Below are 15,664 nucleotides of genomic sequence, written 5' to 3'. Positions count from 1 at the left end.
CGTGTGTGGGATTTTGTGGCTGTGGTTCAGATAAAGGGTGACATGAGTGGGAGTGGGAGTACTACATCCAGCCAGCAGAGTCAGTCTCCGAAGCAGGGGGTAGCAGTAGTTTTTGGATTTATTTCTGTTCAGGTATTCTTTTTTTTTTTTTTTTTTTTTAGTCCACCCATTTACATAAAATTACATTTCATTAAATGGATTTTATGTGCCCAGATTTACAGACATCTCTTTTAAAACTGAGAAAAGCAGCAAAGTGCTTGTAGCTAAATGATACTGTCCACCATACTCAAAATGAATATGCTGATTGTTCTGCATGCTACAATTTGTTCAATTTATTTCTTACAGTAAGATAACACTAAAACTAAAGCACAGCTGAGGCTGCTGGGGATCATTTCAGTTTTGCAGGCATTTGGGGGGAAAGGTAGCCTGAATTTCTGACCTGAAAAGGTCAAATTTGATGGCAACATAGCCAAGTGTTACTAACAACTGCAAATGTCAACCTCGTGATGACACTCAAGGAAAAGTCACCATTCACCACAACTATTAGTATTCATCATGTAGACAAGTGCGGTAGATGTTGAGAAATGTCAGTTTGGACCATTTCTTTAAAGATATACTGTCGAAAGACTTGCCTGAGACCATTGGCACCCCTCTCATGTCTTGGTATTTAGTCAGGTAACATTAAACAGTGGAAAAAATTTCCTTTTCCCCCCTCTTTGTATTTGAGATTGGATTAATCTGAGCACATAAAATTGTTGATACAGTAGAGGTAAAAAAAAAAATATATATTTTGCATCTTGGGTGAACCAACCCTTTACTTTGCATTTGATTCAAGCATGAGTCGCAGCCTAAAGCACTATAAAGTTGATGACGTCACTGTGAATCCATAGTAGTGATTAGAAACTGGTCAGCAGTGTCATGTGATTGTTGTACAGTACGTAACAGTGTCAGTTAGTGTTTGGGCTCAAGGTGACCGTTCAACAGTCAGTCCTTAACCCTGCCTGGCTCCAGCTACACTGACCCGGATGGCCAGCAGCAGTCCAGGCTACTCCTGGGGCCCTGGGGCTTTCATCGCCATGCTCGCGCCAACCATAGCAGGGTAACTCCGGTTCCTCCTTATTCCATCGGGCCCAAAAGGGGAGCCAGATCTGCGAAGGCCACCTAGAGGACCCAGCATGGAGCCGGGACTCATCGCTCTGCCTCCTGGAGCTCCAGCCACACCCAGCCGCTTCACCTTGTCCAGCAGGTTGAGGTTGTGGACAGTCACACTGACGTCCGTTTGGCTTTCACAGTCTCTCGCTCGCTGTCTACCCCTCGTGCCCCTGGTCACCTCCTTTAAAATAGAGCGGGCCGGTTTAGATGCCAGGAAGTTGTCGTAAGAAGGACTTTTGAAGTCAAAACCTGCAGAGGTCAGCACAGCCGAAGTGCCCGGTCCCGTGGGTGAGTTGGGAGGGGTAGAGGGGCGCAGAGGGTCAGGGTTGGCCACTCGGTTAGGGGCAATGGAAGTGCTGAATAAGACTCCTCCACTGCCCGGGCCATGCTCCAGGCCCTGACTCTGGTGATACATCGCTGCTGAGATCCCTCTCTCCTGGAGAAGGCGCACTAACCCCAGGGAGGTGCTGGTGGTACGTGTTGCATCTCTGTAGAACATGAGAAATTAAAGTATGCGTCAAGCTGACTGCTAATTCTGAAAGACATAGTTTATGGGAATAAAGCAATTAAACCTAAAGGTTAATTCTCCTGTGCACTGGCTTCCTTTTGTTTCCAACCACCCAAACAGATTAACCTTTGAATTACCTTTCCCAAAAAATAGGAAAGTAACTCAGAGTGATCAACAAAGAAATTATGCATTTTGAGCTAGTAAACAGAACACAATTTTGTTGTTTTTGTTAGTGAATTGATTTAAAGAGTTACTAAGCCTTTAAATCAATTCACTAACAAAAACAACAAAATTGTGTTCTGTTTACTAGCTCAAAATGCATAATTTCTTTGTAGATATGTAACCTTGCCTGAGGTTAGTTGAGGATTCAGAGGGCCTGAGACTGAGTCTCCGAGGTGTGCAGGGTGTTGCTGCAGGCGTACCCAACAGAGTGCTGGTCATCACACAGGAGGCTGACGCTGGGACTGGGTTTAGGCTGGAGAAAAAGCAAAAGCGAAGGACCAATGATAATTAGAAACATACTTCTTAACCACTTTCCACACCTTATATTGCATTTCAGCAACACCTTATTGTTATAATAGCACAACAGGGGATATTGTTCTTTTAAGCCATAAAAGTACCTGCATGTATTATTTAGCACTTTTCTACTGTCTAGGAGACAACTGAATAAATGTTGTTGTTGGACAAGATCCCAGCTCAACAGCTGTTGCTTGGACTTTATCTGTCCTGTGAGAATTGGGTTGAATTCAGACTGAGTGGACATTTAGGATATTCTGAGCGCAACCATATCCAAACAACATTATTACAGTATGTTAAGCTTTATTTATACGTCTATACCTCTAAATTAGATTGTGCTTGTATTAATGTTTAGTGTTATTACAATGTATGTAATAAAACTGTTATCTTAATTTCCTTTTTTTGTTTTCAACGAGAGGTGAAGTGGACAGGGAATTGTTCTTATAACAAAATATTATTTCATTAGGACCTCTCTGTGTTTGCTTTTAGCAAAGACATAAAAGTAGCTGATGAAAAGCCAATTCTGGCCAGAAACTTTGAGAATCCAAAGAGAACTGGCCACAAAAAATTTACTTACAACAAACTTTGATCAGTGTTTTTTTTTTTTTTTCCCCCCACTCACCTTGGTGTGACCCTTGTCTGCTCGTCAGTTGGGTGAAGGATCCGACAGGTTGTAAAGGTGTAGGTGGAGCTAGTGTGGGCCATGCATTTACCTGGGTAATATGCTGCTGCAAGGGTTAGTGCAGCAAAGAGACAGTTAGTCATCTTCGAGCACCATAATACACTGCAACTATGTGAACGATTTTACATCGTCTAAATGTTCTCACCAAGGGCATCTGTGTTACTGAGATGTGGTGATGGAGATGGAGAAGGTGGTGACAGCGGAGCGAGGCTGGACGGCGGCTGGCTGGCGTCACTCGTGGCTGAGGTGGAGGGCACGGCTGGAGAGACGGAGGCTGAGGATGTGGGCAGGTTCTGGAAGTATTGCTCACCTGGTTCATCCTCTTCAAAGCTACCCCACGGATATACCTGCAAACAGAGTAACAAGTAAACAAGTAGTAATATTAGCAGTGATTAAGATGAGCTTAAGCTTCTAAGCATCTGGTTAGTCCAGTCATGCTACATAAAATAAATACAGAGGTATTTGTTATCTATCACATTCCTCTGAACATTTCATCAAATTATTCCAAAAGTAAATTTCCTAATGTTCTTTGTTTGATTTGCATTTTATTCTGATTTCTTATTAGTAAATTCTCATTGAACAAACTTGGATGAAAAATTGTAAGATGTTTAAAGGAAATAGTAATTTGGCAAATTTTTTAATGTTGAAGAGAGGAAGCATTCTGTATGTCACTCCTGAAAAAAATTTTTTTTTGAAGAATCAGTTGTATAATAAACCCAGCAAATTTCTGTTTTCATATTTCTCTCTATGTGTATCATAGCTCATAGGCACACATTCACACACACACGCACACACCTGCTCCAGTTCTAGTTCAAGGGGTCTGTAACCCTTTGACACGACTCCTGGCCTGGCGTCCAAAATCACGCCAAGGTGAGGCTGGGCTAACTGCTGCCACTGATGCAGGGTGGCAGAGCCTGGAGGACAGAGATAAAATGAATCTGCTAAATATTTTGAGTTTAATACCTTCAAGCAAACACTGAATGAATGATGAATTTGTATTCCTGCATAAGTAAATGGTGGTGTCATAAAGGCCTAACTGCTTTTATCTGTAAGGAAACATGTTATTTATCTGTGATAAAAACTGTACATAAATCAGACACAATAAAAAAACTGCAGATTATGTGACAGTTTAAAGCTAAAGTATGCCTACCACTAGTTAATGTCTAATAGAAATATCCATATTCCAGAGGCCTCAGCAGTGATTAGCATGACAAAAAAGATGGTGAGAAAGACAACAGAGACACTGAAGAATGATGAAGAGGAGAGATATGATGATAATAAAATGAAATGGACGAGCAGTGAGAGTGAATAAAGGTTTTTATTAGTCGAAATTTTAAACAGAGACAGAATCATGACAGAATGAAGAGAGAAAACAAAAAAAAAATCTGAGGAATAAATAAATAATAAAGAAAGAATAACACGTACACAAGAATAGAGAAAGTGCAAATGCAAATGTATGTAAACAATGACAGTGGTATGAAGACGTGATGATGTTTGATAGGCAGCGTAACAGGCCCCAGCAGAGGGCAGCACAGGTCAACAAGACTGGCTCATAAAACACTGATGTCTGGGTTCAACACCTGGCCACTCCCAGGTCATTGATGTCACGTCTGATGCTGTCCATCATCAAGGTTACACATATTTACACTCACTGGACAGCAACTATACAGACAGGAAGCTTTTCGCCCCGAGAACAGCTGGTTTGTTTGTTTGTCAGCAAGTACACATTAAACTATTCTATTTTTATGTTGAGATCATCTGATATTGGGGTTTTAGGTCTGTTTTTAATAATCTGGATTCAGGACATAAACAGAGTTCCAATCTTTGCTCCTGCGTCGCATCACGTGTATCTACAACCACCCTCTGGGCTGCGTGTCTCTGTAAAAGCTGTGTGTGGATGCAAAGCTGCCTGACTTGTGATGATGCATCAGAGACCAAAAAGAGTTGAACAGCATGAGTGACAGAGGCCTTTCTTTCTTCTCTCTTGCTCCCCTCAGACTCTTGGTCCCGGCCCGGTCTCTAGCCCACCTCCTTCCTCTCTCCCTCTCTATCCCAGCTCCAGTCCTCCTCCCCCGGTCCCATCCTTTTTCTTCTCCTTCCCCCTCCGGCCTTCGCCCATGCCAGCTGTCCCTCTCCGAGCCCCAGCTTCGCTTGCTCCCTTTCTTTGTCCCAACTCCTCTGTGGCCTTCCCACTTCCTTCCTGCTTTGAAGCTCATGCCACGCTCCCTTTCCCCCTCACCTTCAAGTGGTTTGACGATTTGGAGTTTGTCAGGGAGGTAAGGCCCTCGTGTGGCCCACAGGTGGAGGTTCCCAAGAGACATGATGCTCTCTGAGGGGGTCATCACACTCTCGTGTCCCAGGCCATCCTGCAGCCCTCCATGTCCTCCCCGCCTTCGCTCCCTCTCCTCCTCAAAGAAACGCCTCTCACTCAGGTTGTTTTGACGACGCAGAGACAGGCGGCGCAGAGCCAGCCTCAGGTCCTCAGCACCGCTTGCCTTCTTCTCTTGGCCCTCTGTGCTGCTGTCAGAGCCGGTGACAGAAAGCAAGGGGTAAGAAAATGGCATTATGCAATTAATGAATCTTGTGCAGACATGTAAATCTGTCCTCAAACTCCTCATTTTTTTTTTTTTTTTTGTTAATCAAATCTCTTTCTCACCTATCCTGAGTAGATGCCGTCTCCATCAGGATGCTCTGGGTACGGTTGTCAAGGGAAACGCTTTCTCCGCTGATGTCGCCTCCAAACACACTGGAGTGGGGTGTGGAGAGGCCACTAGACTGAGGTGACGTGCGGGCTGACAGAGACTGGTTGGAGCCTGGGATGTTGGCGCTGGTTGGAGTCAGTGAACGCTGACGGACCGTCTGGTTGACGTTCTTGACCGTCTCAAAAACACGCTTACGATGGTTTCTGCAACCAATCAGACATAAGAGTATTAGCCTGGACAATTTGTGCATTAGCAAATTAAAAACATCTTCCTTTTAAATTATTTCTTTCAGACAGAGAGCTAAAGAACCTCAAACAATATGGCTTCCTGTAGCCATCAAACTACTCTATTGCTGTCAAGACAATGTAATAAATATTTGTGAAGTTACCTGTTAACTGAGCTGTGATGTTTTGCTCATAAATGAAAACGTTTCTCTAACAATAATCGGTGGAGAAAATGGCCATTCATTCAAAATTTTATAAAAATGGCCTTCATAATGGATATTGTTACTCATAATCAGCGTCTGCAAGAAATTTTTTTGGCATTCAGGCCAAGTGTAAATTATGTTGGTACAGATGTTTTTTTGTAAAACAAAGCATTTAATCCATACTTCTGCTCTTCACACTCAGGGTCATCTAGACTCAACTCCTTCCTCATCGTTCCCTCAATCTCAGCTGCCAAAGAATCCTGAAACACAAAGAAATCATTAAGGAACAGAGGACAATCACGCAGAAACATACAAACACACACACGGCCTCACCATCGGGTACAGCCCCATGGGGTTGAAGCGTCGAGGAGTTGCTGCACTGTAGTTTCTGTTCCTCAAGTTCTTCAGCTCCTCTTGAGCTTCATGCAACATCTCGATACACTCTGAGTATTTCTCCTCCAACTCCTGGAGCTGTCACATTAAAAATATTCAACTTAATTTTCAGACATGATGCTGAAAAAAACAAAGTGTTTACAGGGGATATATAAGGATTTATTATCGATAAAACAGCTATTTGTTGAGCTGCTGAATTTAACTTAGAAAGTTACCTCTGCTGTGAGCTGCCTTTGAGCGTCTTTAGCTGCCAACAAGTGTTGAGAGAGTTCCTCATTCTCGACTGCATACTAGACACACATATGCACATATTTAGAGGTCACAACGGTAGTCACATTGGAGTTAAAATTGCTTCATGGGTCTGTACTCACAGACTTGGCTTTCTTCTGCAGATCCACTATCTGGGAGAGGAGGTGAGTGATCTCTTCCTGTTGTCGGGAGGCGTCCTCGGTCTTACGAGCCAGTTCCTCTGCGATGGCAGAGATCTGGAGACTGGACAACCCTGACGGGACAAAGGCCAGGGTGGAATTAACATACATGCAAGGACAAATTAGCAGTATAAGTATATACTCAAACTTACTGAGCTCTTTCACACAGTCATTGACCAGCTGCTGCTCCTTTTCTTCATAGGTTTCAGTCTCTGACTTTAGATGGTTTGCCTACATGTGGACAGCTATGATTAAACTATATACTCTCAACAGTGCACACATGCATTGCAATTATTTGTGTGTTAAAATACCTCTGAACGGAGCGACAGGTTCTCCTCTTCCAACTCTTTGAGTTTCCTCTGAAGTGTGTCACTCACAAAGCCTCCTGAAGCCATTTCCACTTTACTTTTCTTACCCCTTTAGTGAGATCAACACAGAGAATCGCCAAGCTCACGCTTGTTTTGCATTTGACAATCTATTCAAAATTATTGAATCCATTATTTATAGATAAAAAGAGAATAATGAATTGGGAAATAAAAGGATTCTAACATTGGGGAGATGTTGGTCTCATCCTCGCTGTCCTCAGCTGCATTGGTGTAAAACTGCAGCAGCTCGTCCTTCAGATTCAGCTCATGATGCAGCTGAGCCACCTGGAAGAGGTCAGATTATTACTCCATGTTGCACTAGAGTGAAGGTTGAATTTGAGTAGAGGTGGTTTCTTTTCAAAAAGTTCATGAGTTACAATTTGTTCATGTGTGTAAATGTGATGTTTGAGTGTGATTGTGTGTGTGCACAGACCTCCTCTGCGATTTGTCCCACTTGTATCTCCAGATAGTCGTTCTGCTCTGTCAGAGTTCGGTTCTTCTTAAGAAGCGACTGGCCGATCCTTGCAGCCAACTCCAAATCTCTCTCTTTCTATTGGTTTCAGTCAAAGAAGACAAGATATAAAGCACATTTATAGCTGCAAAACCCAGCTATCCCACACATTGATAAAGCGGCAATCTCCATTATGAACATTGAGAAAGCACATTTGTCCTTGCTGGTGTCCTTAAGGGGCTGGAGGTTCAACCAATACTGGAAAAATTTGAGGTAGAATTCTCTCACCAAAAATTCTGATACCTTTCAGATAAACTTTTCACAACTCTCCATACTACAGGCGCTTTTTATTTGGACAAATCCACAGTTTTCATGATCCGCTCTGCTGCAGCCTCACTTTTGTGAGTTAGATTTGTCATGCTTGCGGCTTTGAGTTCCAGACAAAAATAGCGTATCTCACCTCCTCCAACAGACGTGTGACAGCATCAATGTCATTGTAGGTCTTCGTCATCTGGCCCACTCTGTCTGCACATAGCACTGTGGAAATATAAAACAAAAACACACAAACAGAATGAGGGGACGGAAGCAGATAATGCACAGTTTCCGGTGCAAACGGCCCCTCTCCTCATCACGTCCGGTGTGATACATGTACAGCAGCACACACACACACACACAGGTACATGATGTAACACAGAGTTTAAAAAGTCATCCTCTCTATCATCTGGTGGATGCGTGACATGCTAAACATGGCCCCTCCACCACCACTGACTTAAAAGGGCTTGTTTTCCATGGCGCACACTATTTTGCTGTTCTCCTCCCCGGGGGGTAGCTGCTATTGATTTGGAGTTCCAGTCAATAATGTGCTGTGTTAAGCGCAGGATCATTTCATTGTTGCTTCATTTAAGTGCCTTTCAAATCCCCCTGTCCCCAATATTTTTGCACAAGGATGAACAATGGGAATGGCTGTGTAGCTGTGCATACGCCCCTGTGTTTGTGTTTCAGCTTGAAGGCTGGTGTGCCAAAATAGACCACATTCAAGGTCAAGAATATTTAGGAAATACTTCCTAATGATGAGAGCATACCCACAGACAAGCTCCACAGTAAGGCCACCTACAAGGAAACAGCCAACGCTGGTTCAATAAATGCTGTTTCTGTGCATCTGAAGATCAAAACTGTACAAGCATGATCTTACTCTACAGACGGCAGCCTGATCGATGATTTACTGTGTGGACAGTACGGCATGATCAAACTGCTTTCAAAATTCATAGACATGCATGTTACCTTTCTTGTCCTCCTCATAGTACAAGTCATCCAGCTCACATTCATCACTCGCTAATTTCTCCATGCTGCTCTTGCTGTTCATATTTTCCCCTTGGCTTCACGATAACCAACAAGCAGACATGACATCCGAGCTAAATACTGATCCATTCAACTTCTCTCTTTCTCAGTCCTCATGCTCAACCACTGCACAGCACAACAGGAGCCCGGAGCCCGAATTACCCTCCGCCCACATGACAATCCCTGTGAGCTAACGAGAGGGAGGTGGAGAGAGATGAGAGAGTGCACGTCTGTTTTTGAAACAATTGCAATTGCTGCGCTCCAACAGAAGTAGAAGTTGTTTTGTGATTGGATAACGTGGGTTAAAAAATGACAGAAGGGGCCAATAAGGGAAGGTGGGATCACATCATGTAGTCCTCTTTCAGTTTAGCGCTGACAGAAACTCCAAGATTTCACTTTCCTTTTGGTGTGCACAAGGCTGCTCAATGTGGATCTGCCTTCTCAGCCGTTACCATGGTGACTGTCATCCACAACAGACCTATGACACATGCACACACACACACACACTCAGACTTAACCATTGACGATGCTGCAAACGGAGGCATTCTCGGAGGCATTCTCACACACGCAGACAGACACACACAAAAGGATGTACTTCCTCTTTCTGACTTTTTTTGTCTCAGTAAACAGAAGCAGGTAGCCTGGAAGCCAGTGACCTAACTTCCTCATACATCTCTTTCCACAATAGCTTCCTTACAATTTAGCACAGAGCTCTAATAAGTGATGAAATGGCAGGTCTCTTCACTCACCACCAACATTTACATTAGAGATTAATTTAAAGTTTTAATTTAAAGTATCACTTTACAGTAAATGAAAGTACTTGTTATAGAATGAGTATTAGCAGCACATGGTGGGACATTTTGATCTATCTACTGTTTTACCACGCAAAGTTTAAGAGCAAGGCATATATTAGGAAATCAATACAAACAAAGAAAAAGTCGAGTGAAACCAATAAATGTTTAGTCTTTACATCAGAATGATCCAAAGCATACAGTGAACAGCAGGTTAATGCTAAGCACCACCTGGTGGAAGGAGGCTCATTCTCTCTGAGCTTTCAAATCAAGGAATGGATGGACTAGACAGTAGATGATGAGAGTAAGAAGTCATTAGACTCACGGATACATGAGAGAAAGGTTTTATTGAAGCATATTCAGTAGTACCAGGAAGGATTTATCTGGACTGGGGAGATCTCACATTTTATCTAAGTAGCACACAGAGTAGCTTAAAACACCAGCTGTGTTAATGAGCTAATGGTTTTTATGTTTTCAAAGTGACTTCCATCTATGCACAACAAGCGCTTTTTAATATATCAACAGCAAGAATCAATACTAATTGCAGTCATAACTGTTTTAAGAAGAAAACCTCTGCCAACAGTGGCTTTGAGCCAGTACATCAGACAGAGTGTGGTGATTTTCCAGCCCTGTTTTAATGGCGACTGAGGAGAAATAACACGAAAGTTAATTCTCAAGTTACAAATGAAATATTCCACAGAGGTAAGCTGTTTTTGTATGAGCCGCCTGGGGCCTTTAAAGATAAATATAGTGTCACTTACAGAAAAAAGGCACACAAATTCCTGTGTTTTGTACCCTAAATTTGGACACTGGCAACCTCACCCAGAACCCAGAAATCAACACCTTTATATTTAAAGGCCATACATCTCTACACTCAGCATATTTTTATTGTCTTTTAAGCTCTCCCCATAGAAACACTAAAAGTCCATTAAGTTAAAAACTGTCAATTTTTCCTATATGCACAGCTGTATATGACATAAAATTCAAGAATTATGTATTTAATAAATAGAGGTCTGGTATTAACAAACCTAACAGTTCATATTGGAGTTCCTGGGAAATGTTTCTTTCCTCAATCAACCTCTGATGGTAAACATGTTTAATATTAATACATACTAATAAATAATTAAATTTTTGTAAAATCAAACCCACTTTTCCCAAGTGTGCTCTAACTTACTTGGTAGACGAATACAGAAGTGATCATCAGTAGAGTAAAAAGTACTGATAATCTCTCAACTCACAGTTTTGAAAAGAAACTGGCATGCGTTCTCACAGCAGTTGCAGAGATAAAGTTGAGGGATTTAATACTAATATTTTTTTTTTTCACTGCATTTCCTGTGAAAGTGAAATCACACACAGCCTCAGCAGCACTGCAGACAGATATACACTGTGCGTCATCATGTATGTGATCAACTTACAGAAGTATTTGAGTGTCTCTTCGATCTGCTCGGTGGTCAGGTCGAGAGTGGTATCTGGTGCCACGAGGGGAGTGTGCAGCCAGTCATCGTGGTCGTAGCCGTAGACAGTGTCAGCCCGCAAGCGGTACACTGGCAGCTGCTCCTCCAGAAGACTGATGATCTCGAATTCTGGTAAATCAGTGCTGTTGCACACATCTGAACATGACAGGGAGGCAGGGAGGGCAGTGAATGCATGGCCGCCTGATAGGGAACTGCAGGTGATCTGTGTGGAGGTGAGTGCTTTGGAGAAACATGGATACCAATACTGGCTCACTATTTTTGCTATTCTTTATACTTTTTTTATTTGAGTGTTTATAAACTTGCATTTTTGACTAAATAAAGGATGTAAATGCAGCAGCCCTTTCTGACTATCTCTGAAAAGTTTGTTTGCTTAATTAGTAACCCCTGAACCTGAATATAATAAGCTCTTCTCTATAAAATATACCATCTTTGCAGCATAAGTTCTTTACCATTTACAGGAGATTGAAGTACTACAAATAAAAAAGAATATCTACTCCAACAATGTGACCTTTAATACTTTTACTGGTTGTCAGTTCATAAAACCATTTTAAAGACACCTGGATGCTCTATGACACACACAAATCAAGGTTGTGTTTTTCGTATAGTTATTCCTAAAATGACACACACAAACCTGTGATGGTCTCAGCGTCCCTGCAGTCAGGCGGCGCTGGGTTTGTGTCAAGTTGGCTGGACTCTCCCTCGCTCACATACTGCTCCTCGTGGGTGTGCCGCTGCTCGGGATCTGGGTCCGGGTCAGGGTCCAGGTCTGGGGCCGGGGGCAGGGAGGGGGCCGGGGAGGCCAGTTTGGCTCACCTCTCACTGATAGAGAGAAACCGGGGCCATGGGCCTCTGGAGCTGGAGCTCCACTGGGTTAGCAGGTTGAAATAACAGACAGCAGAGAGCCGATCCCGATGCCTGGAGAGGAGAGAGGAGTGAGGTAAGCACAGATGGACTTAAGGCGACAAGCAGGGACCTTTGCAGAATTACCTACTCTTGTACTGCTGTAACCTTAAGTCCTAATCAATGCACCTCTTGTTTTTCCTCCTGAGTCTTCGATGTCAAGTTCCGCCGCTGACTCTGCAGTTTACTGCCTGCCAACAAGCTGCATAAATCACAGCCTGTCCACTGCACTTTTCATTCGTCACGAAATGAAGGCGGGTGGGGGTTGGCAGTTGTTGAGCGGCAGTGGCTCATCAGTGGGTTGGGACTTGGCTTGGGAACTGGAAGGTCACCGGTTCATGTCACAGCCCAGACAACGAAATGCAGAGTGTGGACTGGTGGATGTCCACCTCCATGTTCACCTACAGGTCACTGCCAAAGTGCCCTTGAGCAAGGCACCGTCCCCTGAAAGACCGCTCCAGGTGTGCCAAGCAATGGCGGTGCCTTCACTCTGGAACTTCTCCACGTGTACGTGTGTGTGGTTGTTTGGGGGCCTGTATGTATATGTGTATGTGAAAATGTAACTTCGTTGTGTGTACATTGATTTCAGTGTGTGAACAGTGACAACAAAAGATTCTTCTTCTTGTTCTGATAATAACATGTTATTACTAAACTGTGTGGAGCCTGGTTCTGTCTGAGGTTTCTGCCTCTAAAGGAAGTTTTTCCCTGCCACTGTCGCCAAGTGCTTGCTCATGAGGGGATCTGTTGGGTCTCTTTAAATCATTTTATAAAGAGTTTTGTCTCGACCTGCTCTATATGTAAAGTGCTTGATGTAACCTTGTTATGATTTGGCGTTATATAAATAAATCAGATTAGATTTTTTGATTTGTAACTTGGATGGATCCAAGTACAGGATTTTTTTGTTTTCTTTCTGTCCTCACATGAGATTTTAAGGAAAATTAGGATGTAAGCCAAACTTTATAACCACCAGCCAACCAAGTGGCCCACATCCCCTGAAGCTCCTAGTTAGTGGAGAGGACCCTCCTTACAGTCCCAGACTACTACTGTAAAAGGGAAGTTTGATCCTGGGTCTTTATAGTGAGCTTGCAGTGCACTGTCTTTAATCCTTGAAGAACTGAGCCTCATGGCAGATAGACAACAAGGTGCAGTGAGACAAACAAACCACAGATGTGGATCAGGAAATTCACCTGTTTATCACATCAAACAGCTAGCGACAAGCAACAGAATATTAATCATGGCAGCAAAAAGAAGTGTGGATGCATTTGCATGAGTCTTTGTGTGTCATTTGTGGCCAGTTGCAGGGATAGGTGGTCGCCTTGCTGAATTTATATGAGACAACAGATAAACCTCTGGCAATGGTTGTGTCCGTCTGACAGATTTTTCTCTACAACTGACAAGCACACGCATGATATCACCAACAGATAAAGGTGGTCTCCGTATAGCAGCACTACAACCTTGGGATGTCTTTCTCATTGCGGCACACTTACGGCTGTACAAAGACTCTGTTGGGCGAGTGTCTAGTATGAAATAAATCTGGCCTTTAAAAAAAGGTGCCCTTTCATTGGTCATTTCAAGAAATATATAATCTGTGGATGATGGATGAAAAGTGATTCAGACAAAAAGAGTCATTAAAAGTCATGCATCTTAACACAAACAAACAACACAACAGTGCATCACCTCAAACATATGTGTCAAATAAGATAATGAAATAATAAAATAATAAAATAAAATTTGTCCTCCTCAGGCCTGCAAAAAACCAACAGGTCCTAAATGACTCGCTCTTGGTGAGTAAAAGCTTATTAATATTTCAAATGTGATTATTATTTTTTTTTTAATCTATGCTAGATCAGACTCCAAGAGTTCCTAGAAAGCCCATTTATCTTAGGTTTTGTCTCCTCACTATATCTGGAAACTAAAATCAGAGCTACAACTGAACTAAAAGCAAAGCAGCAACAGTAAAGGTAAATGTCAGCAGAGATACTGCTGCTGTCCTGCTGCTGTTGCTGGCTGTGTCCCCACTAACTAGGCCACGGTCCATTCATGCATGCGGCACAAACAATGTCATCCGAGTCCTCACTCAGCTTCATCGACATCAGGGAGCGCGTCACGGATGTTTTTGTTTGTGTGTGTGTGTGTGTGTGTGTGTATGTTTTTTCTCATAAATCGTGTCCTCAAGATGATCTGCAGAAACACGATCAGCTGACCTCCTGATGCATGACATCGCCATACTGTGTCCGTGTGTGCGCAGAAAGCAGGCACTGTGCAGAGCCCTTACTCACCCACAGACGCTTCTGGTCCAAACTGAGTCAAAAATCTAAAAATCCGACCGGGACCCGGGTTTGAGGAGGGGTCCGGGGGGTTAGGCGGACGTGGCTGGATGTCCCCTAAACCGGCAGGGCGGTCGGTCAGTGCGGGTGCAGGCCGGGAGATTTCTGCCTCCTGGTTTCTCCTCACAGCGATCACGGCACCGGAAGATCAAGGTCACCTGAGTGTGGTCTCCAAAGCTGCTCCTGACCCGGTCCACTCCCCCTTCCCTTCAGCCATCTCCCCCTGTCTCTCTGTCTGTCCCTCACTCTCCCCGGAGCCGCCCTCAGCGCTGCCAAGCCACGTAACGGGACGATAACAGGACTTCCAGCTACTGCCTTCAAAATAAAATCCATCTTCCCCAGTACTTCGAGATAGAAGTGGTGATGCCGTTTGAAGAAAGTCTAAATTACATTAAAATGTATTCTATTTTCTACTCACTTATTTTTGTGCGCATTCCTGAACTATGGCTGTTAAAATTGGGCCTGTGTTTGGGAGGTTGTTGTCGAACAGCTATAAAGTTAAATTAAGGCGCAACCTACGAGATAATACATTTAATTTGAAGGCATCGCTTTGCTTCTCGTTGCATCCTGGATAAAAACAGCTGACTTGACAGTTTTTCTCTTTGCTCCCGTCCAAACACCCAGACTCACCCGTACTGGAACAAGCATCACTGACGTCACGAGCACCCACAACAGGAAGGGGGGTAATAGGAAGGCTATATTCCTGTTAAAAACATCCACTTTCATTAAAAAGAGAACTCGATTCCAAGTCGTCCCAGTTTACTGAACCTTTAGGTCACATTTTTGGACAAATGTAAATTATGGTTTGTTTTTTTTTTTGTTGTTTTTTTTTTTTTTTTTGACTGCATGAAAAACATAGGACACAAAAGAATAATATATGAGGCACATTTGATTGATTTTCAGCACAGAGAGAATTTGCGTTAGATCAGTAAAGGTGCATTATAACACAACGATAATATTGTGTGAAATTTCATTCTGATTGACTTGTGACCATACAGGACTGATAGTCTCATGACGTTGTTCCCTCTTGACCAGCTGGACTGAGCAGACTGAGCATCGGGTCTACACATGACTGAGTTTTCCCCCCTACACACGCTGACAGCACGGTCAGAGGCTATTAGCATCGCTGTAATTCGCTGTTCCAACAGCAGAGGGCAGCACAGGGCGTAGGACAACAGAGACGGGTACTGTCGCAAATGTATAGTTGTT

General features: G+C 43.2%; 1 protein-coding gene across 4 annotated transcripts; it reads right to left on the bottom strand.

Annotated features, from left to right (window-relative positions):
* Positions 1–109: 109 nt before the first annotated feature.
* On the bottom strand, positions 110–12,011 carry trak1b (trafficking protein, kinesin binding 1b). 4 transcript variants are annotated; one of them, XM_029513752.1, is made up of 18 exons: positions 11,860–12,011; positions 11,169–11,363; positions 8,085–8,161; positions 7,607–7,723; positions 7,358–7,458; positions 7,120–7,225; positions 6,961–7,039; positions 6,752–6,882; positions 6,596–6,670; positions 6,321–6,458; positions 6,171–6,247; positions 5,515–5,763; positions 5,098–5,378; positions 3,654–3,772; positions 3,004–3,205; positions 2,799–2,904; positions 2,010–2,135; positions 110–1,640 (listed from the first exon to the last, which is right to left on the bottom strand). In XM_029513752.1, the coding sequence occupies exons 3-18, from the start codon at positions 8,133–8,135 to the stop codon at positions 1,046–1,048; spliced, it is 2,553 nt and encodes an 850-aa protein (XP_029369612.1). In that variant the 5' UTR covers positions 8,136–8,161; positions 11,169–11,363; positions 11,860–12,011; the 3' UTR covers positions 110–1,045. The 4 variants fall into 4 exon arrangements, with proteins under 4 accessions (XP_029369612.1, XP_029369609.1, XP_029369611.1 ...); XM_029513749.1 differs by lacking the exons at positions 11,169–11,363; positions 11,860–12,011 and adding an exon at positions 8,906–8,976; XM_029513751.1 differs by lacking the exons at positions 11,169–11,363; positions 11,860–12,011 and adding an exon at positions 8,906–8,976 and having other exon boundaries at positions 2,799–2,901.
* Between the last annotated feature and the right edge of the window lie 3,653 nt (positions 12,012–15,664).

Source organism: Echeneis naucrates, chromosome 11 (assembly GCF_900963305.1).
Source record: "Echeneis naucrates chromosome 11, fEcheNa1.1, whole genome shotgun sequence".
In the NCBI taxonomy this organism is placed as follows: Eukaryota; Metazoa; Chordata; class Actinopteri; order Carangiformes; family Echeneidae; genus Echeneis; species Echeneis naucrates.
Note: the sequence above shows the minus strand (reverse complement) of the source record. Positions and strands in the feature narration are given on the sequence as shown.

Excerpts from the sequence above, each read along its gene's own strand:
- trak1b (XM_029513749.1), bottom strand. The coding sequence starts at position 8,969 with ATGGAGAAATTAGCGAGTGATGAATGTGAGCTGGATGACTTGTACTAT. Across the intron at positions 8,162-8,905 it reads CTATGAGGAGGACAAGAAAG|TGCTATGTGCAGACAGAGTG; the intron begins GTAACATGCATG and ends ATATTTCCACAG. Across the intron at positions 6,248-6,320 it reads CCATGGGGCTGTACCCGATG|GATTCTTTGGCAGCTGAGAT; the intron begins GTGAGGCCGTGT and ends TTTGTGTTTCAG.